The 26,501-nt window shown below is 33.4% G+C and overlaps 1 protein-coding gene across 1 annotated transcript; it reads right to left on the reverse strand.

The window, feature by feature from the left end:
* Nucleotides 1-1,442: 1,442 nt before the first annotated feature.
* LOC137577770 (uncharacterized) lies at nucleotides 1,443-9,998 on the reverse strand. Its single transcript, XM_068291319.1, has 3 exons — nucleotides 9,809-9,998; nucleotides 2,049-2,722; nucleotides 1,443-1,987 (listed from the first exon to the last, which is right to left on the reverse strand). Exons 2-3 carry the CDS (start codon nucleotides 2,719-2,721, stop codon nucleotides 1,443-1,445), a joined length of 1,218 nt encoding a protein of 405 aa, XP_068147420.1. The 5' UTR covers nucleotide 2,722; nucleotides 9,809-9,998.
* Nucleotides 9,999-26,501: the final 16,503 nt, after the last annotated feature.

Below are 26,501 nucleotides of genomic sequence, written 5' to 3' on the forward strand. Positions count from 1 at the left end.
ACCAGCCTTAGTAATTTGTTAGAAAGCTACTGCAAATTAGGCATTAGACCAATGTTAATTAGTTAAACGAGTGAAATTATCCAGAAAAGTTGTTGCATGAGATCATTTGGTCAAAATTTCTCTTATGCCCAAAAGTATGCAATATATGTATTTACCCTGTGAACAATAAATCATTGGGTATATTAGCAATTCAAGAGACATCAAAGGCAGATGCAAATAATACCATGCATCTTTTTCTAATTATCAAAATTTGTGTCATCAATTTTAAAACTAAACAAAGTTCCATTTAAAGGACAGATTGCTTTTAAATAGATTGCCTGGCTTTCTAGTCAGTCTTTTTAGAAATGTTTAAGAGGATTTCGTCCATAAATGCTTCCTAAAGCTGGCATTGAAACAACACAAAGGAAATGACAAATTAGATACACATACATATGTATTCTAACATATATGTATACATATATCCAATATAATTGTTTATAAGTTTTACCTTCTTAGGGAGCTATTACCTGTTTAGGTAACTTTTGTACCTTGTTCGACTTATATTTTATATACATTTACATTTCAGATTTCAAAGCCTAGCTATTTAAATGAAATTTTGATTCTCGAAAACAGTATTACAAATCAAGACATTAGTGAACATTTTATCTCTCTTTAAGATTTCTCAAATCATGCACATAGACTGCAATTAAGTCCACTGTAGCATCAGTGGCTGATCTAGAGTTGTGAATGGGCGGAAAGTCTTTAAGAAGTCAGTTTTTGAATCGAATGTAGAAGCAAACATTGCATTCAAAAACTTATAAATTTGTTTAAAATAACGAACATTTTTAAGCCTTTTTATTAAAAGAGGCACGATTACATGGTTATACCCTAGTAAAGAAGGATAACTAACTTTTAGTTGTCATATGTGCTTGGATAATATAAAAAGTGTATCACTTTGGAATCAAATTTGAGAGTTCCATGTGTAAAACAACTAAAAGTCTAATAGATTTCGAAATCAAATTGTGTTCTGATACTAAACAATGTCATATTTTGGGGACATCTTTAGTTATTAACAGTTTAGTCTATATTCACTTATTCGTTTGAGCCGCTCAAATTCTCAAAAACTAAGTTTTTATGTTCTATTGAATATACTTGATTCTACATTTTGAGTTTTTATGCTTATCAAAGTTTTATTTAAAGACTTTTTTTGTGTTTTTGACATAGAAAAAAAGACATAGACTACGAATGCTAATTGTAAAACAAAATTGTTTAAATATTTGGTTGTTTTTGTTCTCCTCGTATTGCTGATTGTATGAAATGACTTAAGTACAAATGTTGTTGATGACATATGTATGATTATATACGTATAACTGGCTAATAGCCGCCTTGTTTTAAGCTTAGTTGCAACTTATGCCTAAACCCCATCACCCCTACAAGGTTTGCTCTTTCTCTCTCGCTCTCTCTTAATATTGGCGTCCCATTACGCGATCCAAGTCTGTCCAACTGCAGGAGTAATCAATCTGTAGTAGACCCTTTTTGCTCAAACCAAATTTACGTGAATAAATTCCGGAATAGAGCGATGAATCGCCTGAATCCATCTGAGATTGCGGCGATTGAGACTTGGCCCGTGCGCCGCCCAGAGTCCCGTAGAGGGTCGAGGGAGCGGCGTAAATCAATGACGTGGCATGGTACTGGCACTCATTGCAATCCGGTATGCTGCAATAAGGCAATGTAGCATAGGGATTGCAATAATCATTGGCGGGCGATAAAGGCGGTGGAGCTGGAAAATCAATCTGTGGTGGTACGGACAATGCATTTTTGCCGGGACCACTTCGTTTGCGTCTGGGATGTGGGGCAGTGCCATAGCCATAGAGGCTGTTGCTGTTGGTGTTGATCTTCTGACTGGGGCCAGAAAAGCGCTGCAGGGTGGCCGCACGTCTTGGCAAAGGTGATGAGCTACCACCACCAATGGAAGAGTGCTGTTCGGTGGAACTGGCACTGGAGAATCCTAGAAAAAGAGAAACAGTTCTTAGGAATGGCAATTAAGACTTGAATGCAATTGATGTTACCTCCATAGCCATTATAAAGCTGACGTTGCTCTTCCCTATACAAGTCCTGTTGATCGCGTTCCCGTTCCTGCTCTTCGTCCACGTCTCCATGGTCGTAGGCATCCTCATCGTCCAAGTGCAGTTGCCTGGTCATGGTGGCCATGTAGTCATCATATCGACTGGGGGCTCCATAGATCTCACTACGAGCTGTGTACACGGGCTCTTTGCGGTGGTAACCATTCAGTCCACTCCTGGGCATACAGCACTCCAGTTGGCATTGGGTACGCGATACTCGACGCGTTTGTGTGTGTGGGCGTGGCATGGTGGCTGACATTCCATAACCATAAGGTGTTCCTGTTCCTGCTGCCGCTGTTGGCCTGGATGTGGTCAGGGTGTGGCCGTAGTCGTCTGTTTCCGCAACATTCAGTCCCCCCACTGTGGTCACATCATCAATTTTCTTGCGCACATAATCATAATTCTCCAGATCCCAGGGATCCACATAACAACGCTGCGATGGCAGCAAAGTGGTCCCATAGATATCTTCGGTATTATCGATCGAATAGTATGGCGACTCCAGCTCTCCAACTCGAATACCACTCTCATGGCTGCTGCGTGAGGAACGTGTGGCAGGGGGCAGGGCCTGTTTGGGACCGGCTCGTCGCCGACGTGGTGTGGTTTGACTGCGTTCCCGCATGCTAGACAGCCAAAGTGAGAGAAGGAGAGAAAGAAAGGGAGAGATAGTTAATTTAATGCGTAACTTGTTGCATTTTCAATGGCTTGACTTATGTAATCCAAGCTGGAGAAATTGCAATTGATGAAGTCTTCCGTTCAACCTGTTCATCTAGTAAATCGCCTCAAAGCTGACCGCGAATTTTCCAGCTAGCTGGTTCACCTTCGCCTCTTGTCTTTCTGCAGGTGTTACAATTTATTACCATTAGCCGGTTTGGTTTTTTTTCTCTCTCTCTCTCTCTATCTCTCTTTTGATTTGCATAAATATTTGTTTAGCTAATTTTTGCATAGCTGCCAATTGGCATTCCTATATTTTAACTCCAACTGATTCCCAGACTTTCCCATTTCCAGTAATTTGAAACGTTTCGAACTTGTTTGATTTTAAATATTTGATATCGCCAAAAAAGGCATTTCGATTAGGCTAAAAGTATCTGTATACCAAATTGGACTTCGTTTCTAGAGTACAAGCTACTCTACTCTAATTGACCAACCTTTCGAATGCATTTCATGTCCAGCAAGTTGTTGCTGAAATATTTTTTAATTAAAAAAATGCAAATTGGTGACAACATTTGATATCTTGTAAAATTTATCCAGCTGAAACCAATTTCATTTAGATGAGATAGAGCCGCACACACATTTTTTTGCTCTCCTCCTCAAATTCCACAAATTGGGTCAGATTTCAGATGAGGAAAAATTTCAACCTCAACATGCAATTGGACATTTGTCATGTCATTTTTCTATCCAAAGACCCAGCCTTTTTTTTGTTTATTGTGTGTAGCTCGGTTATTTTTATGGCTGCTCATCTATTGTTAAAAAATAAAACAAGAAAAAGCGAAACTAAGTTGGGACTTACGCAACTCGAAGTCATTTGCATAGGTTCACTTTTTTGTTTTAATCGCTTTTGATTATCGATTAACATTTCTATAGGTTGGGGCTAGGCAGATATCTCATGTGAAAGAGCCATAGACACCTGAACAACCTGAATCACCACAGACCAAGCAATTGCCAACTGACTACAATGTCGTGTCAGGTATATCAAAATATGTATTTGTTAGTACACAGCAAAAATTTATAAAGTACACAAAACAAATTGCCATATAAACCGAAAAGCATTGTGATTTTCCATATACATATACTACTTTTTTTTCTGCTCGATCCAGGCACGCAAACTATAGACAAACAGACAGCAACAACAACAAAAAAAAAACAACTATTTTTTATATGGCATATATGCAATATTATGCCAGTGCAATTGAAGCAATGTGCACGCAAATGAAAGTGGTTATGTTTTTTTTTTTTCTTTTCAGTTTGTGGGATGATGCAGCACACATATATTACGTATACGCTGTGTATGCCCTTCAAGTGAATTGGTTTTCCATTTAACACTCTCTGGCCAAAAATTTTAATTAATTGCCCACACTTTTGAGAGGTGAAATGAATGCGTTTGCCGTCAGTGGTTAAACTTTGGCTTGATAATGGGCCATGGACGTGGTCAGAGGTTTCCCTTATCCGCACACTTGTTACGCTTTTAGATTCAATATATTTGTGCGAAGGAATGAATATATGAAATTTGCCTTAGAAAATCGCATTTCCATCTCGTATATTTAGACATGACTTCCTTTGATAACCAATAAAGGTTTTAGTTTCAATTCCGGAAGTCCATATTTAGGATTTATGTAACTATTTTGTGTCTGCCTTCCGGATTATAAGAAATTTCAGAAATTTCTGCATTAAACAAGTTTATCTCCAATTTATTAGCATTATTGACTTATTTATTGCTCTTAATGCAGCAGACCATTTTAATAAATTTGTTTTAGGGACTTAGGAAACACTAATCGGATGTGAAAAAAGATTGATTTTTGCAGTTTATAGAACTATCACTTTGTATTCGAAAAACAGGGAACCAAACCAAAAGTATCCAAACTTGAATTGTGTATCGCGCATTCTATTGTCGATTGATGCATTCTTGACTGGATCAACGTCTAATGCCTTAAGTACATAGCTCTGATAAAAGTTGTATAACTAAAAACATTTATATTAGTATATACCAGCAAAAACCACTAATGTATTAGACAAATCACAACACAATTTTACCTAAAACCATGTACAGATCTAGTAACAATATTCAGAAAGAGAACAATCAGAATTTTAGTATTTTTCGATGACGGCAATCGCTCAAATGATTTATCAAAATCCACTTCGAAAACTCACTACTTGGGTGAATAAAGAGGTGTAAGAAGTCAAAAAGCATTCAAAATATAGATATTTCCGAACCTTCCAACTTCCACCCTGGATCAATGTATGGGCAATGTCATTAAGGATAACATTTAAAGAATTTTAAATTTTAGTTAAGAACTAAAGTCAAAGAGTTTATAAAAATTGACAAAAAAACTGAATGTTTTAGGCCCCTAATAGAAAAACGCGATGTTCTTCAATGTTTTATCAAAATTGGTGATATTAGAGTGTGCGAGATGAGTTTATTTTTCATTGAATAAGTTTCAAAACATCAGGGTTAAGACTCATTCAAGCCATTTAATCAGCCAGGAATCGTTTTGAAAAGGATATAACATCTAAAATTAGTAAAAATCGATATATATGGTATTATATATGCCATATAGACAGTGGTGTTCAATCTAATCTTAGGACGGATAGCATTTCTGGTTACTTTTAATGTAATGTGTAAGTTATCCAAGTGGACTTTCATCATAGTCATGCATTTAGTTAATTAATACTTTGTTTCCAAAAATGATTGCTTCTCAGTCATTGATTTGTATAATTAATTGTTTAATTCACTTTCCATAGTCTCCCCTAAGTGAGCAACTAACTACACCTCTGCGATTATTGGCTTGGTCATGGTGCCTTTAGTGGTTTTTTTTTTTTTTTTTTTCTTTTTTCTGAGGGGTTGCCTCTTTAATTGGCGCCATTTGCATATCAAATATGTCAAGTTCGAGTAGTGCAAGTACTTAGTCAGCTATATTGAAGATGATTGGCATTTGGAATATATTACACACACACATAAGTATAGTATATAAATATATACATATATTAATGCAGATGTATGTGAGCGTTTGTAATGAGAGCACTTAAAGTTGAACTATGCCATCAAATGCAATCTGAAATCTGCATTTAAAGTCCCTCATAAATTTCGTAAACAAATTGGTTTTTGTTCTTGTTGTTGTGCGTATTGATTAATTTGAATGAATTTTTGAAATCATCCACAGAGTGGAGGTGGAGGGGGAGTGTACGGAAAAATGAACTGTCATTGTGTATCTACAATATAAACTGAAATATTCATGACATTTTTTGTTTGTTCTGCTTGTTCTCAACCCTTTCCCATTCACATTTGAGTTTGTGCATAACTTTAAAATGAAATTAATTTTATTTTGCTGATGTGCGTCAGTTGAAATCAATTTTTAATAATTAACTTCCATGTCAGAATCTGATCATTGAGCTGACAAGTGGATTTTTGTTTTATGTAAATAATTTGTTTGGCAAAATAGACAAGATGAAAACCAAACAAGTTTTCAAATGTTATGCGACCTTGCGAAATATGCAAAATTTAAATATTTATATCTCCAAATATATATTTATTTTTATTTAAAAAAAAATCCAAAAAAAAAAACATTTGTTTAAATATTAATGGAGTGATGTCATAGAGCCTAAAAATATCACCAAAAAAACAGACGGCCAGGCAACGGCTTTTTGGCCAAAGCCAAGTTGCTAATACATATAATTAGTCTAAATAGTATGAATATGGAACAAACGAATTGGATGAACTTCATTCGAAATAAGGAATATATAGCCGAAAAGTCGTGTCTTTGTTTAAATGTTCATAAACACCAAGTCCGTCTTCCAATTTGGTATAACGATCAGTAAGATCCATTGTTGTAGATTACAGATTATAGATTTTAAATCTATAAAGACCATAAAGATTCCATTTGATCTAAAATTATGTACTTATACGTATACTTAATACTATTCCAAAACTATCTCACTATTGTGAGATTTGGAGTATCGTCAAACTTACTAAAAAAGGGGTATGTAACCAAAAATTTATATAATTTTGACTTTTTCAGTTTTCGGAGTTCAGTTCTGATTTTCTGGACTCAAAAATAAATAATTTTTAATTAATTTGTAATTTGTTGATTGTTGTTTTCAGATGATGAACCGACAATAAGGTCATCTTAGCTTTTGCAGCTCTTTCTACAGTGGAACTTAAACACAAAAAACTGGGCAAATATACAAGACGTTTGCTTTTATGTTTAATAAGTATTATAAACAGAAATATTAAATCTTTGAAGAAGTCGCAGATCTAGGAAAATTAAGATAAACTGCACACCGCAAATTTCTAATTTATCACTAATATTCGATTTGGGGTCATTAAAAATCTGAATTTTTAATTTAATTTTTTCGTCTTTTGGGCGATGCCATTTTAGGCCTAAAATACTTTTCTCTTGAACTACAAAAGAAAATGAATTAATTATCGCAACGAATGGTATATATTTTGGTTATAATCGAATAAATAGTTTTAATACTTTTCAACGCTTTTGAAAAACAGATATTTTTGGTATGTAGTATGGCTAATTCTTGTTGAAGTGGAAAAAGTCGCTAAATGATGAACAAAAATTTTTTTTGAAACAGTGTTTTTGAAAACAAATTGATTCTTAAATGTTCTTACAAAGTCATTGAAATCTGAGTGTATTTAAAATTTTATTAATAAATGTATACAATATTTGGATTCGAATGAAATTTGTCTCCTCTTTCAGTCCTGTTAGATTCATAATCAAATTACTAACAAAAGATCGTAGATCAGTCGTACATGTCAACGATTTCAATATAATTTGAAAACATTTCGTAATTTAAAGCTTTTAAATGACGGAATATTCCTTATTTTTCTGATAAATCGCTTTATAAAGTTTCTGTAAGAAGTAGAAGCTAGAAGATCAAAAAAAAAAAAAAAGAAATAAATTATAAACAAATCCAACCATGTTGGAAAATGAACCTGAAATTGGCTAACTACATGCCGAAATTTCGCCAACCTTGGTACCATCTATTAAGGTATCCACTTTTACTACCTTCAATACGAGACTAAAATGTTTTTTAAGAAATTTTTGGAACACGACCTTTTGGCATTTGCCTGATTTTGATTTGGTTTATTGAGGCAACCACTTAGCGTAGCTCCTACCCAGAAACATGTTTATCCAAAATGAATTTCCATTTTTAATAAATGTAAATGGCATCAAATACGATTCAACTTTTCATTCATATACATATGAATGTACATATGTACAGTTGCGAGCAAAAATATAGTAGCGCATAACACTCGCTGATATTTATAACTATAACTTGCAAGATAATATTCTGATCTGTTTAACACCTCTAAGTACCGTTATTAGCAATGTTTAACACTTGTCTTTTACATTGTAAGCTGACTTAGGGACTTAACTTTTATGCTATTTCGTGTTTAAGCTTAATTGCCAAATTTAAAGCGAGCAAAATAATAGTAGTGAAGGAACTTTCAGTGCAGGAAACTTAAACTATTGCTAGAAGGTTGGTTTGTTTTACTCTATTCCATGTGTCAAGTGTTCGCGAAAGATGACTCATTAAAGTATTTCAACATGCATACTTAAATGAGCCGTGGTACGCGAATGTCTTTTGAGAAGAGGATTCAGACCAAACACCTTATAACTGAGGGCAACACTTTACAGAGAAGTCCGAGAAATGTTTAAGGATTTTATAACTGCAGTTCAAATGAAGGACGTGGCCGAAAGCGAGATTTATCTCGCTCAAATTAGAAAAAAGAATAGTGCGAGCCTCAAGGCTTCGTCATGAGACTAATTATAAAAAGGCTGATATTGAATTGGTCTTTAATTTAAAACTATTTCCCTGAAATAAAATTCTATACTTTGAAATTTTGTGGTCTTCAAAATATATGCTACTATTATTTTGCTCGCCTTAATTTGGCACTATTCAAAAAACAAAATCTTCATTATTTTCGAAAAATCAAAATTAATAATAAATTTGCATACCAAAAAATCTTGGTTTAGCGCCGATATCATAACTTCTTATGCTATAGGTAAAATGGGTGATGCTACTATTATTTTTTTGCTCACAGTATGTATTAACAAAATCTTGTTTGTAAACTCTCTAATTAAGTAATCCATATGTTGATATTGTATACATTTCAATTAATTCAATGTAAATATTGTTTATCAAGGACACCGATTAACAGTTATTTGAGTTTAATTTAAAGAACCATCCAATGAACCATTAAATTTATATTTTTGTGCAGTTTTTAATTATCTAAAACTTCTATTCATTTCCAATGTATTTTCTAAGCATTTATTATCTTTCACTAAAGTATCTTTTCTTTGCCAAAGTTTACCATAACTGGCCAATTCAAGTATCTGTAAGTATCTGTATGCAGAAACAAACTCTTTCAAAGCTGTTATTCATATCTTCCTTGAATAGATGGAATATTTTCTTTCATTTCATTTATTTGACTGCAGAAATTTCAAAGGAATGTGAACAAGGAAAAGACATTTTATCAATCATTACACGTTTCAGCTGCCACACCCCCACATTCCCCGTGGGCCAGTGGGGACCGAAAAGAAATGTAAAATATGTAGGTATATGATTCATCGTCATCATCATCAGAGAAAGAAGAACTGAAGGTGAAGTGGCAGAGGGAAGAAGTGTTCTTTAGCCGAACAAGTGCCGATTCAAGACTGAAGCTCAAGTCTCTGGGTGTGTATCAATTGCTGAGGTAAACCAAAAATGGACATCTTTACATTGAAATTGCACTCTCGACTTCAGATGGGGAGATGAGACGTGCGTGTGCCCACGCTTGCCATTGGGCAAGCCCACAAAGGCTGACAACTTGACAAGAAGATGACTGACTACGCCTCCAATAACATCTTAAGATACAGCCCACATATCGTACACATACATATGTATATATTCACATATCTGTATTTACAGAAGATTACCCGACAAAGAGAACTTTCTTTAAATATTTGACACAATTCTACCATTTCTGGAGTTTCATTCACCTTTTGGTTTTATTTTTGTCTGACACTTTTTAGCCGAAAAAAGAGTTCTTTTTCTGTTGTTGTTTGTTTTTTGTTTTTTTATTCTATTTCCAATTTTTGTGTTGATTTGCGAATTTCAAACACGTTTCAAACGCGGCACATAGAAACCATTTATACGCTTGGCTGGCATAGTTTGAAATCGCCGAGTTCCGAAACCGTGTGGCGCATGCGCGGCGGCAATCGAAGCAAAGTGTTCACGTCTTAGGCCGTCGATGAACTGTTGTCTTCAAGAAAATCGAAGCTCAAAGCCAGGCCAAGACCAGCCAAGCCTGAGGTGCGGACTTCAGCACTCTTCGTCTGCAGCATGTTTGAAGCCAGCGGGTTCGATGTGGCTCCAAGTTGAGATCTACATTCAGACTAATGGTCGACAGTGGGTGCACTTAAGCTGATCTTTGGGGCTGGCAATTAATTTAATTTTGCGCCCATTGTCAGTTGTTTAGGTCTTGATTAATTATCAGATAATTAAACTCAGACATGCTGATTAAACTATTGCAAAAGTGCTCTTCAAAAGTCGCCAGACATTGATATGTAAATTTCAATTTGTAAAAAGGCCAAATGCTTCATTCACAAGAATTATTTGTATAACTTTTGAATACCCTAACTATAGAAGCTTTGGTTCATATTAAATTACTTAATTCCTTTCATAAATTCCAATTATATAGATTACTATGCAGAAAGTAAGTAAATCAGGTAATTCAAAGGGACAATTTTGGGTTTGAGTGTTCACAAATATTCTGTCAAATCATTTGGATATACATACTAGTTTTAATACTTTAAGCTAATTAGTCTGTATAAATAAGAAAATAATTCAAATTTGTTGTCTCTTATAAACCAATCATATACAACAAACCAATTAATACTTCTTTTTTGTTTAATTCAGCTAGAATTCTCAACTAGTTTTAGCGTTGAAGATGTGCTAGCCATTACATTAGCAAAGCCTGTTTACGATATAACTTGGAGATTTTTTAAAGAAACAACAGACATTCTGCAACGATTTCAGGATATATATATATTCAAAAGTCTTGATACCTTAAAACTGGCTAAAACGACAAAAAAATTGTGAGAAATTCATGAATCGATTTTCTCAGAATACGTTTAGCGATATCTGTATAAAAATATAGTTTTGATCATCATTTTGTTTCCATTTTATTTGAAAATTCTTTAACTTCCTGACATATTTTTTAAAGCAAATTAAATTCTCTTGAGCATCTCTTCAAAAATAACTAAGAACTTTCTTTGATTTTATATTCTATTTTGCCATTAAGAAATTCGTAAAAATATCCAACTTTTCATAGTCCCTTCTTTTAATTAACGCCACGATATCAAGTAATTAACTTTAAGGAATCTCTTGCCAAAGATTTTGTGGTCTTGTGTAAACCTGACTTATCGATCCTCCTTTTTGAAACATTTAGGCCACATTTAATAAAGGTTTAGAAAGATAAAGTACTTTTTATTTTGTCATGTTATTGGTTTACAAGTTAATTAAATTAATGGGGTTTAAATGGGGTACATGAATTCGTAATTAAAATAAGTTTAATGAAATTAATCAATAATGAAAATTGGTTAATACTGATGCTAATCATTATATACCCTTCATTTGAAAGAGCATTGAAGACAGTTAGTTGCCGGGGGTTAGTTTCGGCGGCTTTTGGCCACAAATAGAAATGGGAAAGACTTCAGTCAGAGGAATTACATCACTGTGACTTTAAACTTGAACCGGCTTCTGCTTTGTCTCGTTGACTGTCTTTGACTGACTATGGAAAAGTCTCAGTCTCATCTGCCGGGCGTATTCATTTCGCTTGTGGTCACTCTCTGACGTTTGTAATCCAGTGTCGGGTGACTTGAAGGAAAAGTTTAAAGAGAAGAAACACAAACTTGATTCAAAAATCGTAAATAATTTATGCACATTTTTTTGGGTTTTTCTCTTCTTCTATGTTTCGATTGTTGTTGTTGGTGTTTCTCGGACTGCAGTTGCGTGGCGTAGAAAAAAAAACAAATATAAGTGTATAAAACAAATAATAGCATAACAAAATAGAAACAAAACAAAAGTAAAAAACCAACAAAAACTTTCACTTTCAATGCGGTGGTTCGATTGAGTCAGAAATCGTGTCGATTTTTATGGTTTTTATTTGGGCAGGTCAGTTCACTTTTTTTTTATTTATGGCCAATCATCGACAATTCAATTAAGCTTTACTTTTGAATAATCATCATGTTATTTGGTATTTGGATTTATGTATTTCAAATTCATTTGGTGGATAACTAAAATCTTCTGTAGAATGTAGCAGAAATCTCTTAAATTCCTAATCGAATTGCTGGTGTTCATTTAGCAGTCGTTTAGCAAATAACTAGATACAGAAATGGAACATACAAGTCGATGTGTGTACATAGATAGGCCCGCAAGGCTTTTATTTATGACTATGGAACAGGAAACCGGTTGCACCTGGTCCTCCAAAGAACCCTCCCCTCGGCCTAGCCTCCCTCCATCCATACCTTAGACCATATCAGCCAGATGTTTGCCTTTGGCTGGCTCAAATGGCGGCAACTCGTTGATCTCTGCTCCAATTCCAAAAAAATTTCCAATGTTCATCGACATTGTGCAACATTTTGCTCGCCAATGTGGCAAAAACCCACTCACTCGCACTGACACACACATACATACTTACCTGTCCCCAATCACCTCACCTCCTTGTTAGAGGCAGCTGCAAAACGCAAAATGCTGCACCTAAGCCCCAAAGCCCCAAAGCGTCAAAGCATCCAAGCCCCAAGCCCCAAGTTGTTGCAGCTCTTGTCACTTGCCTCTACTTTCGATTTTTCATATGTCGCTGTTTCATTTTTTGTTGTTTTTTTTTCCCTACCAATAATTGTAAGTGGTCTTGGGCAGTCGTTTCTTTTATTATATATACATACATACACTTTTTTCTCTTCTTTGCCATTTTGGCCCCATTGTTAATGCCTCTCTCGGTCACTCGCACGTGTTCAACCCACAAAAACGGCGAGAAAAGCAAAACGATAAAAAAAAACCATAGAAAAAAGGAAAGAAATATGACTGGTAATTGTGTGTTTCCTATTTCGTGTGTCAGCAAAAAAAGGAAACGTAGGAAAACCCTAAGTAAAGTGCTCATTTGGGAAGGAATAAAAACCAAAGCTAACAATAAGTTGGATAAATATAACATGGTCAAAGATGACTTTGACTTTTTCTCCCCCATATGAAAAGCCAAAATAGAATTAATAAATGAGTAGATCATATGAAACATTAAACGGGTATTTGTAAGAAATCAACAAAAACTGAGAAAGTAACATAAACATTACTTAAGCCTTAACTGAACAATTGTTAAGCAACATTATGACCATAAATCATCCTGATAAAGTGTTGATAGGAAAACTTAGGCTTACCCAACACTGTACAGCAACTCTATTGAGAGCTTTTTTTATGCTAATCCCAAATTCAACTCACTAAACCATAAATAAAACAAATTCTTTCGTATCTTGGAGCATTATCTTTGATTTTAGTTCAATAACCGTAGACAATGAGCCATAACTAAAAAAAAATGCATCCATTAAATGTATATTTAAATCCAAAAAAAAAAAAAAACATTGCCCAATCCAATGGATGATGCAATAATAGTACCTAGTACTACAACAAAAGAAAACAAACAAAAACCAACAACAATCAACTCATCGACATCTGCATCATCAACACCAGCCAGCAGCATCTTAGACTCAACTCATCTCCCTCAGCCATCATCATCATCATCAACCTCATCAGCATCAACATCAACATCTGTAGACGCGTCTCTAAAACTAAAGACTGACATCGGTTCAAGTGGCACTGGCACAAATTATTTTCGAAAGAAAGAAAAACTACAACTAAAAAAGCAACCAAATCAACAACAGCAGCAGCCACATGACCAAGTCACCAAGACAACGGCCAGGTCCAACTTTGACATAATTTTCTACCATACTCTATTACTCGAAAAGAGTTTACAAAACTTAAATAGCTGAAAACTAAAACTAACTAATAGACTATTCTAATTAGGCTTGTTCAACTGATATAAATATAAATCCTGATGAAAAAGACTAGAACATATATGAAATGCCATTAAAAACAACTTCGAATGGCTTTAGAATCGATAAGTCAGAAAGCTACATGGAAAATCTCAGCTTTAAGAAATCAATCTGACTAACAATAAGTAAGTATATTAATCAAATATATCACAGAATAAATCTAATTCAATAACTAAAGTGTAAATTTAGAGTTAAGATTTTTCTTCATATCCTTTTTTAAAGGCCAAAAGGCGATTTTAATATTAACTTTAAGTTTATTATCATCTTAAGTATAAGCCCATATATTTTCATTAAATTTTTATTAAAATTTATGGCATTGTAGAGTATAAAAACTTTGTTTAAGCCAAGCTTTAACAAGATTACTTAATTTTTTCTTTTTGCCAAGTTTTGTATTTATTTTTTGTGTTGCCTTGGAACTTGCCTACTGTTGTTACCCTAATCATTCTTTTTTCTATCATAAATCAAAAATATTTAGCGGAAATATAAGTATAGCAAATTAGTTTTGGTTTTCTTCAATAATAATTAAGCTTGAACAGTTTCACCCAAGTTTCTATTATAAATTTTTGCCTTGCCCTGCCCCTTTGCTACCCCTTTGCTTATATCCGTTAATATGGAAATTGATCTTCTTTAATTTTGATTTCAGTTGTCTATTTAAAGAAAAAGAAAGAAAGAAAGATAAAGACACCAATGTAATTCTGATTTGAATCACTCTCTTTACTCTTTTTCGCCATTCTCATTCAGTCAAAAAGGATGATGTCAAATTTATAATGATATATAAAAATCTTAATATTAAGAAAACTATTGATTGACTATTAAAAAAGTTATTCTTTTGATAAATCAAACAAATAGATGAAACACTGGATAAGTATGATCAATATTAGATTCGTTCTGGATCTCAATTTGTAATCAATCAATCTGGTAATTCAGATTCCATTTAAAGTCACTGATACGTACCTAAGAGAATAAGTCATATAGAATATAAAATAAAATGCATAAACTAAAAAACTTGAGAATTTTCGTAGTAGTTCCTCATTTTAGTGGAAAGTCAGAGTGGTCGCATAGTTTTTATGCTTTGCATGCTTTTATGTACTATGTATAGATGATGATGGCTCAAGTTCAAGATACAAAATCGCATCAAACAAAAGTGTTTTGTTTTTTTTTTTTTTTTATGTTTTTGTCTTGTTTTGTGGTGTTTTTTGTTTTGGTAACAGATTGTTTTTGTTTTTGCACTTCCTCAAAAGATGTTGTATCCATGTATCTTCGCCTTCACAATAGGTAAACGAAGAGATTGTCTCTAAGCATGTCTGTTTGTTGTTTGCGTTTTTCTCAGCGCTTATCACACACTTCATTAATTTTGTTTTGCTTTTTCACAGAGCTGCATTGGATGATGATGATGACGAAGATGGAGTGAGAGGAGTGGTGAGTAATTATGGCCATAGTTTCACTTTTTGTGGGGTCTTCTTCTTGTGCTGCTGGTGCTGCTTCTTCATCTATGTATGTGTTGCAACATATTGCATGCTGCACTTGAAAACATAAAAACTGAAACTGAAATTGAAATTTTGCACGCGTGAAGAGGTCTGGCTGCCAATTTTATACATACAAGTGTTTGTATCCATGAGATACAATATTTTGTTAAGCAGCTAACATACAGTTTGTTGGCACTTAAATGCCAATGCTTAGGGGTCTTCTCTTTGTTTTTAGGCTGTTTTTTAACGCTTCGTTAACAAAATGTTAACGAAAAGCTTAACAAAATCATTAAATCAATTAATGTTCCACGACACAAACATACAAAAAACAAAAACACAATAGTTCAAACCATCTAAAACTAGAAACCGAAAGTATCCTCATACTAAATATACATTAAGTTTAAAGATTGAAACGAAAACACAGAAAATTAATCTAGTTTCTAGATTTCTTGGCGGAAACTATAAATTCATAATTAAAATTTCCCAATCGAGTTGCTTGAACTTCTTCGTTTCACATGGCCATAATGAGGAAAATCTCAAATTGAATGAAACTGTGGAAAGATAAAGTTATTGTTGTTAAAAAGTTGATTGTTGCTGTTGCTTGTTGCTGCTGTTGATGTTGGCGACAAGTTCAATGGCTCTGTCAGGCGTTTGAACAATTTGCATTGTGTTGTAGATTAAAAAATGAGTTCATTTTAATTAGCTAACGTAATTACACATGCGACACGGTGTACGAGGCGAGACGAGGCATCAGCCATACTATGCATAATTAAGACTTTAATTGCCAAAGCCGTAAACCGCGTCGCATGGAAAGTGAATGAAAATTGAAATTGAAATGGAATCGATATTGTTAACAGCAATAATAATGATGATGGCAATTATATATATACATATATATATATGTATATGAAATAAATTGAAATTGTAATTAATTTAATTAGGAAAATGGCTTGCCGCATATGCATATTGATTCGCTTGCGAAAGGAAATAAATTAATTATAATAAAAACCGTAACAGCTATAAAATTTCGTCAATAAAGGGTGTTAGCAATCGCTCCAAAGCAATTCAAATGGAACTTTTCTAACCAATTACCCCGACTCTGGAGTCGAAGAGGTTCCCATTGATACATAAATAATAAAGTAAATGTCTCTAGCAATTCACATGAATCCAAAGGAATTCCTTTCTTCCCCTTTATACTCAACTTAACTTTCAAAGAACGACCAATCTAAAGATAGCGCTTAGAAGAACTAATAACTCATTGTCAGTTAAGTCTCCTCGATCTCACTAGATGACGATTGTAGACCCACCCGATGAACCCTTCTGCGGCTTTGCTTTTTGAGTGTACATACTTTTGTTTATCCCATGTTGTATACGTTTTTCATCGAATTTATCCATTGTCCAAGTCAGGACAGATTTGAGAATGAGCATAAAGAAACAGTTATAATTATTATTAATTTCACTTTAAAGAAACGCAACTAAAAAACTAAAACATTTAAAAAGCTTTCCTTAACTCTATCAGTCCAAAAAAAAAAATTAATAAATTTGTTAATCTTTAACCCACGCGAAAATTAGCAAGATTTCAAAAAGAACTTTTCCTGATTCAACTATTATTATTATTATTATAAGTATAGGGGATATAAATATTTTATAAGCACTGGCCTTTCATACACTAGCCTGGGATTCGAACCCGGATCCTCGTTGTACAGTTGACTAAATGACTGGGTCACTTAGACAAGTCATCTACCGAGGACTGCACTTGATCAACTAGTTTTTAAACAATTAAGTAAATTCTAATTAAATTTAAGTTTGAAAAACAAATATATAATTTAAATAAAAAGTAGAACTTTTAATATTAAGTTTTTTTGATGGCAAACACATTATTTATAAAAGTCAATTAAAATAATGTGAAATTTTTTAGGGGCTCGATCAATTGATGTCCGTTTTCTTTGGCTCTTTTTGATAAACTTAAAATATTTTGATATATTGAAAGCTTTTTTTGAAACAGTGCAATGCAGTAAATAAGCAACACGATTCCGGGGGACTAAGTGATCAGATATAAAAAAGGGAATCAGTGTTTTTTATCTATGCGGCTATAGCTATAGCTTAGCTGAGACCTAGAAGTAGGAGGAAGTAATGGCCTCTTAGCCCTTTCACCACTAGCCTCTTAGCCATTTTCATATAAGATATGATATTCAAGATATCATATCGACCAGTTAAAAAATAAATGGTTTCGAAAAAACGCGAATGGAAGTTTTGATACCAGACGTACATACGTTCTTCGAAGATTGTTTTTAAGGAGGAATAAAGTTTCTTAACGACCTAGAATATCAAAAAATCTTCTTCCCCATACATAAGTTAATAGTTTTCTTACATTTTTTATACAGAACAATTTCGTTGAGGAATCAAAGTCATTTATCCGAATCATAAACTAAAATTTAATTGTCATAAATATATTTCTCTTGATTTCGTTCAATTGAATAATCGACTTTTAAAATTGAATGCATAAACAAGTGAATACTTAATATCTTAATCTTAAATCTTGATATAAATGAAAACAAGAGACTTAATCAAACTATTTTCAATCAGTTTAATAAAACTTAAATTCATTATTAGTTGTCTTCTTTAAGAATCCAATATCTAACTTTCACTTTTAATATTAAGCAAGCTACAGATAAAGCTAATTTACTAAAAATTTCAATTAGTTCTTCAATTGTTTTAATATCTAAAAACTTATATCAGAAGTTAAACTAAAGCAGAAGTAAAAATATTGCAGTAATTTTTCCTATTTCATCACAGAATTAAAGCAAAAATTCCAGTTACCATAGACTTTCTATGCAATTAACTAGTTTGTTTCGTCTAAAACTTTTTGAAAAATCCAAAAATCTCATTGTTGCATTCGTTAAAGACCAAGAGATTTGTTCTTCCGTTGCTTCCCATGTGGCATAAAGGCTTTGTTTAAGCTCTTTACGGCTTAATTGAGTTTGCGTTTCTGTTTCTGGCATTTTGCTACGCAATTTTCAACATTCAAGTTACCCAATCGTCCAGTTGCTATAGATATACTGCGAATTTCTTGGCTCTTTTCGTATTTATTTGGCATCGTAATTAACACACTTACCGCCAATTGCTGCCGTTGCTGCTCCAGCTTCAAGAAATCCGTACAAGGTTACTAATTTGACGTTTGGCAACCAAATAAATAGACAAAAAATATAATTTATATACACAACAAACACATGTTTGTGTCCATGTATTCGTCTATCTGTCTATCTGTCTGTCTACATATAACTAATCATTGTGTTTATTATTTGTTATTAAACTATTATGACCATTTCCTAGGCGATGACAAGCAATCGAGTTGGTTTTTATCTTTGTTTTCTTTCATTTTTTATGCTGCTGCACTCCAAAGTAATGAGCATATTTAATGCGATTTTATGGAAAGCCATGAAGCCATAAGTCCATGAGTCCATAAAAGTTTTGATAACTAATTTATTTAGGTTTGATTCGATCCTCATCATGACGATATTGATCTTGACAGCGACATATAAAAATCGGTTTAGATTTAACACCTTTTTCTGCTGATTTTTGGCAACAGAAACAGGTAGTTGACTGGCACAAGGAAATCAATTTTGTTTAATTTGATCTACGATTTAGAGTTTTATGCAAATATTTTTAGTTTCATTTAACACCTTAATGGGTTGACATTTTAAGCATTTCATGTTTGGAGGTCTCTTTAAGTTTTTTTTGTGAAAGGGAGTGCTAATATGACCAATTAGTTAGCCAAATGACATCAAGTTGGCTGGGAGCTGAATGGTGTCGAGTTTGTTAATAAAACCAACAATCAGCAGTTTTGTGATCTGTCATTAAGTAAGTTATTAATTTGCATGTTTATTAAAATCATTCTTATAATGATTATGCCAAAATATGTTCTTATTGAGACCATGTTAAGTTAGTGAAACGTTTTCTGTTCATACCTTTGTGATTTCAATAATGTTTACACCTTTTAGCAGGTTTTGAATAGAACAAATGTACTATAAGAACCATTGGGTACAAATTTGGAAAATATACATACCCAAATGGGATAGTGCTAATGTCTTTCCACATTCCCAAACGTTTCTCCAAAGCTTAGACGAGCTTTATAGTCTCAATTCCTTGTCCTCCAGGGGACATTTGGGTCTCTGCCTCCTTGCAGTTAACATAAAAATCGATCATCTTCGTTATGATTTATTGCATATGTAAATAAAGTTATAGTCAATTACTAAACGCAAACAATTGGGTATTAATTTGCCCCTTAAAGTATGCAATAAGCAGCCCAGGAATGCGTCTTAAAAGGGATTCAAAGAACTTTTGGAGCAAACATTGTTGATAGAGTCTTTTTAAATTGCAAGGCAGGCGACAAATAATAAATTTGTTAAAAACAATTAATATCACATTCCAAATTGCATACTTTAAGGGGCGGATTTCCTACATTTTACACTGTACTTCTATAATATCGTCATTTTATGAATATATCTTCTTCTCGATCTTAGTTCATTTAGGTCACTCTTCATCCTTCATATTATCGCAGATATAACCTTCCATACGATCAGTCAGTCCATAGTTCTAGGTTGACCCTAAGAAATTTTAAGAAATATCTTGCATTTTTTATTTAAAGGGTATTTGAACGGCAGTTACTCTTAAAAAATACAACTTATTGTTATATTGTTATTATTTTTTCTGGTCTTAACAATTAACAATAAAACTATTGTTACATTGTTTGCCTCGACTTAAAGTATTTGAATATAATATGTTCTTTTGAAACGCAAGTTATTTAGTGGGTTCTTAATCTATTGAGTTTTTGTGATTTAAGAAACAAGTTTTAAAAGTATCTGAGACTATTTGTTTAAAGTCTTACAAATGCATTAGGTTTAACATAGACAGGCCGCGCCTAGAAATTGATTGATTCTTAGTTCCGTGGTTTAAATTAAATTGAAATTTTTTGATAATTTAAATGAACAAACTCTTTATTCGTTAATTTGTAGCATTGGCTAAGAAGAGCAACTACACTGAGAATCTGATATCAGTTTTGTTTATTGGTTACACTCGTAAAGTTACTAAAAGACTTACAGATTCTATGAAGGGTAATCAGACTGATGGTCAATAACTAACTTAGTCACCTCTTTTCACCATTATCCACAAATATTAACTGTTTTTTTGGCTTGACATTATTAATATTCTATGTTATGCTTTGGCAAAAAAGCAAAAATAAACAAACATATTGTATGAATATTTTGCAATATCTTTATTGTGGCCTACAATGAAGAAACGTAAAAACAAAACCGCTTGGTAATTAATAATTTCGTCACGTCACAGACGACAATCGAGCATATTGAGGACTTGGGTTCTTGGGGCCATTTGGAGGCCATACTTTAACTAACTAACTATAAGTACAGATGGGCAATATTTGTCGGTCAAACCCGTTAAACAAATACAAATTTGGCAGTGGTTCCGATCCGATCGATCGAAAAGACATTTCATTAGCATGCCGATCACAGTTAAAGACGAACTTGTTGGCTATCAAACATGTTGCGTGTTGCATGCAGCAGGTATTGGCCAAGAGTGTATACTACAAATCATACGGATTAATTAAACATACTGGCGACGAATTTATGTCGTATAAATTAGACGGGCTGAAAATGATTTTATGGTCATTCTTCTTGCCACACACTTACAGATTGCGCAGATGTTTTGGTGTCCACCCCAATCACCGCTCTTGGTCATAGACCGATAATTAAACTTGGCTAGTATCTGTACTCTATGTAAGTGTGTGTGTGTGTGTGTGGCAAAAACTTGCCCAATACCAATCTTTAGTTCGGCTACCACCAATGCCTCGAGTCTCATTAGAGCGCTGAAGCGTTTGACATTTAAGTGCGACGACCTCACGCATATTGCTTGCCCCTGCCACTGCCCAGAGGGTTTGAGCTGATGGCTAGATTTATTATGGAAACACACACTCCCCCCTGCGTGGCTCACCTACCCACCTACCTACCTGTTTACCCGACAGCTATCGTTCAGAGTCGTTGATTATAGAGAGACCTTAGACCTTCATGTGGTTTGGCATATCAGTTTATGGTTTGTTTTGGACTTTTTAATTGCCAACCATTTATGGCCAACTCATTCATCTCCGCCTCGAACTTTAGATTGCAAAGCACTTTCATTCCCTCCACAGAGAAGGAAAATAACAAAAAACAGAAACGCCAAAACTTGTATAATCGGCATTTAGCTTCAAACGAAATGCAATTGGCAATCATTTCTGGTACAAATTAAAATTTTATTACAACATTCTCTTTAGCTAAAAGACTATTATATCAGTCAGTTAAGAAAACAATGATTATATATATAAAAGCGATTTATATATATAGCCAGATAGCTATGTTCCAAATCGAAAATGCAGTCAAGCATGGCAAGTCCAGCTGCAGTTCCAGCCCCAACTCCGAATCGTGGGGGAATTGCACAAAAAGAGGCGGCTGCATTGGCAGCGGCACTCTCTCTCTCTCTCTCTATAACTGACCTGCCCAAAAAACCAAACGAAATGAAACAAAACAACAACAAAAAAACGGTCGAAAGTGAAAGTTTGTTGTTGGCCATTTAACGGGGGCGCCGACTTGACTGCCGCATTGGCCGCATCACGTGAATTCGCCAGGCAAATTAATTTGCGGCATCTAAATTAAATCACTTTACGGCAACCGCAGCAATAACTTATTTATCGATAACGAATACAACGGCTCGACTAAAATATACCAATACAAATAGTCAATAGTTCACCCTACATACTTTTCTTTCCCCTCTCGAGACTTTTACTCTTAAGATTAACTGGCCTAGATAAGCGTTAAGTTCATGAATCTCACAATCAGACAAAGGCTATTTGCCAGGTTACATTTTTTCAGATTCAGTCTTAAATGGACTTTCACAAAGAACCAAATCAACCTTGAAACCCTATAAGAAACTGTTGCTTAAAAAGAAAAAAAAAAATATTTGATCCTACTCTGATCATTGGGTGGCTTAATTCTTGAAAGTTGAAAATAATTTGAATACCAAGTAGTATTTAGTAAATGCTTTCCTTTCACTTTTTGTCACTTTTGTATCTTACTAAAACTTGGAAAATAAAATTTTAAATCTCATTTAATCTCTTCATTGTTAATAAGTTTAATCAGTATAAAACTCCACAACAACACATCCCTGAAGAAGATCTCTGAAGGATACTGAAATTTACTGGGAAGAAAAACTTCAGTTATTGTAGATAATTTTAAATTTCTAATTCATATCGTGAAATTCCATGCTCTTCAAAAATGAACAAAATAAATTCAAAATAGGTTTCTTAGTTTTCTTATAGATATTGTAATCAGATTATAATTTTATTTCCCTTTTTTGTAATCTGTTGATCAAATCTTAAATTTCAAATATTGAGGTCATATTTGAGGTCTTCCAATCGAAGTGATTAGCAACAGGATTTAAATTAAATACACACAAGTCGAAATTAATTGCCAACTATACATTAAACATTTAAAAGTGAAAATAATAATGTCAACAAAAATGTTAATACTATTAATTGTTATTAACATTACCTAATGTTATTAGATTCTAAAAAATTAAGGTCATGAGCAAAAACAAAAGAGTTAAATGAAATTCTTAATATTTATACAAAAACTTATTTGTCATTTCAATATGCATCCTTTCTAGGATGTTCTATCAAAATGTTAGTTTTCTTATGTTGGTTATTGATTTCTCATGTCTTCCATGAATGGGTTCTAGATTTTGACTTGAAATTGTTTATTAACATTGGTTGTAGGAAACATTTTAAATTTTAAATGGAAAAAAATGTGGATTAAAGTAATTGGTAGTGATAAATAGGGAAATAGGGACAGCTAATGACAAAAATATTTGAAATGATAAACATAAGAAAAGAATGTCTTATTGGCGTTTGTTTTTTATAATTTTTATTGTTACTAAACTGAGAAACTACTTTTTTAGCAGCACTTGAATAGAGCAAATACCTTTAAGTTGGTGTCTTTAAATACAGATAGTAATAAATTTAATTACCATTCTTAAAAATTACGCTTTAAATCAGATTAACATGGGAATTATAAAGCCTTTCTTCTTTCTGTGAGTCATAATATGTATCTTCAAATTACCAAGAAACAAAAGTCTTAACAGTTTCTATACTACCCTTGATACCCTATTTTCTGGTTGTGGTTTTCTCCATCTCTTTCTCTAGCTTCCTGTCTCTTTCTATTTTTGTGCGCCTCCGTTTTCTACTGCAATCAATCGAATTGCATTATTGCATTGCATTTACCAAATGCGGGCAACTCGTTGACAAGACCCGGCTTCCCATTTGGTTGGGGCAGCTTCCTGCATTGATCAGCAATAAAAATAGCAAAATGAAATACAACAAAAAAGAAAAAAAACCCGTTGGCCAATGTCATTTGGTGGCATCTTCACGTACCAAAACACAATCTCAATTTCAAGTTTAAATAAGTTATTTTTCTTCTTTTTTTTTATATTTTTGTTTTATTTATTTTATTAGCAATTTCTTTGCCCTCTTACGCTTTAGTGTTTGTTGTTGTATTGGCCATAGATTTGGTTGAATAGTTTGGTTATACAATAATAATCTCTTTGTTTAAGTTCAAGCTTAATTGTGGCTGACAAATTGATTAATGCATTAATGGAGATTTGAGTGCAGCAACCAAATGCATAATCAAAACTAACTTGATTACCACAGATGCAAGACTGAAATCAGATGACTAAAGCAGTTAATTCAAAGTCAAGATCTGGTTGAAATTTTGCTGCTAATATTTATGTTTATTTAACTCACTTACCCCAATTGCTTGAAGACTAAATGGAAAGTCATTAGGCTTTGTCACTTTCCTCGGGGCAATTGAATGTATTAAAAGCATAAATATGTATAACAAAGAGTATCCAAGTAGAAAGTATTGCCAAGATTTCTCTACCCACACACACATACTCATACACGCTCTATGGGTTGACATTGTTGCTCGAGCAAGCAGAATTAAGATGTGGACAAAACTATCGATTAAATGGGCGCCTAATTGCCCCGCCAAAATATTGCAACGAAACATGCAACCAGCAACAACACAAATTCACCCAAAACATGCGCTGACCCACTTATAATAGTTTTGTTTTTTCTTTCTATCCAAAACGAGAAAAAAAAACTTATAGTAAATGGCAAAATTTATGCAGCATTTTGTCTAACATAGTTTTAAGAAAAGTTTTTGGGCTCTAGTTTTGTGCGTTTATTTCCATTTTTTGGTATCTTGAAGCCAACCAATTTAAAGCCAATTATCGAAGTTGAACCTCATGTTCAACCTTGACCAAAACTCAACAGCATTTAATGAAAATGCGTTTATGGAATGTTTAAACAAACACAATATATGTAGTGGATATGCGCTCTTTGTTTTTGTTTATGTTTTTTCCTCCATGTTTTGATTTTTTAATATACTTAACACGCATTGAGGTCCCCCCTTTACCTCTAATTCAACCACAAACCCCTTGAGTTGGGCTGCGCATGCGCAGTGCCAAGAAATTCAAAATTCGATTTTCAATAAGGTGAAGTGACACTGACAATCGCAAAGTGTTGTCGAAGAACCAATTTATTGATATTTGAAGATTAAATATTGATTCAAAACTCAAAGAAAAAAACAATTGGCAATCGGAAGCTAAGCCTCAATGATCTGAAGTTTATTCAATTTATTGGGTTTAACTTACCTCAACTTGAAGACGGTTCAGTTAGAGAGAAGTTCTTGTTTTCACTTACCTCTTACTCTTATCGCCTTCATCCAATCAATCCAAGTATTAGCTTTGGCATCGTTCCTTCCATAAGCTAGTTTAGCCTTATCTGTTACCTTTAGTCGGTCCAGAAACTTTATTTACATTTAACTTAGTTTTCCAAGCAGTTCGATTCTTACTTTGCATCAATCTTTGCAATATCTTTGGTTTGTGTTTAAGTTTCTAGTGCCTAATTAACATTTGTATTTTTACATAAAAATTTAAAGGCTTTAACGATTCTCTATCGACCGCTGTGTCTAGTCAACCTTAACAAATAAATCAATAGAAACTAAAACAAATAACTCAAATAACTTTTTCTGAATTTGAATTTAAAAGGCATAACAAATAATATAAGTTTTTGGATAGTTCTTCTTCTTTAGGAAAAACTGAATAAATCTATGTAAATACCAATGTTTATCTTGGAGGAAATGTTACAAAGCTAATAAATAATACTCTATTACTCTACTAAACTAATACTCAATTTTCACTTATACGAAAAACTGAAAATTCATGGGTCATAGAGTCCATCAAAAAATAAGATAGTTCGAAAGTATTCAAGATCCTTCAAGGTCTTCACTCCGCCAAGATGCGTATTGACTTCACAGAAAAAGCCATAATATACGAGAAAGCTTTGATTCCTGCTTTCCTGTTAGAAACCTTTATTGGCTTATAAGCTAAAAATTAAACCAAAAAAAATGAGATCTCAACATTGTGAAGTGGGTCAACAATTAACCAATTTAGTAAAAAACTTACTCAATTATTAATTTAAATACCTGTTTAGTGTATTCTTATGCAAAAATAAATAAATGTATCTTAAGTAATATTGTTTTGGTAATATAGATTCTTAATAATAGTTATTCTTAGTAATAGCAATCCAAGGAAAATTGGATTTAAGAGTTTGAAATTATTGCCAAAAGTTCAGCATAAGATATTTTGCCTGAGTATTTAAGTTTTAAAGTTTCTTTGATGTGAAGTTATTTAGATTATTTGCAATTCTCCCAATATGAATCTTTCTCTACTCCCAATGGAGTTTTTTGTAGCATACTTTCAGGCTCGAGCAGTCTTATCCGTAGGTTTACATGTAGATAACACCTAATAACCTTTTATTGCCAACTACGCACAACTATAATGTCACATATTTGCACAAGTGGTTGATATTTTTGGCAAAGCCATTGGCTTATACCAACCAATGTCATCTGCCAGTGTCAATCTCTACCTCTTTTATTTTTTTGGGTATAAAAGACTCCAGCCCAAAGCGGAAAGTAGTACAAACCGTAATCCAAGCCCAAACGCAAAGCCACAGCAAA

The sequence above is a fragment of the Drosophila tropicalis genome, unplaced genomic scaffold (assembly GCF_018151085.1).
Source record: "Drosophila tropicalis isolate 14030-0801.00 unplaced genomic scaffold, ASM1815108v1 contig_593, whole genome shotgun sequence".
Lineage (NCBI taxonomy): Eukaryota > Metazoa > Arthropoda > Insecta > Diptera > Drosophilidae > Drosophila > Drosophila tropicalis.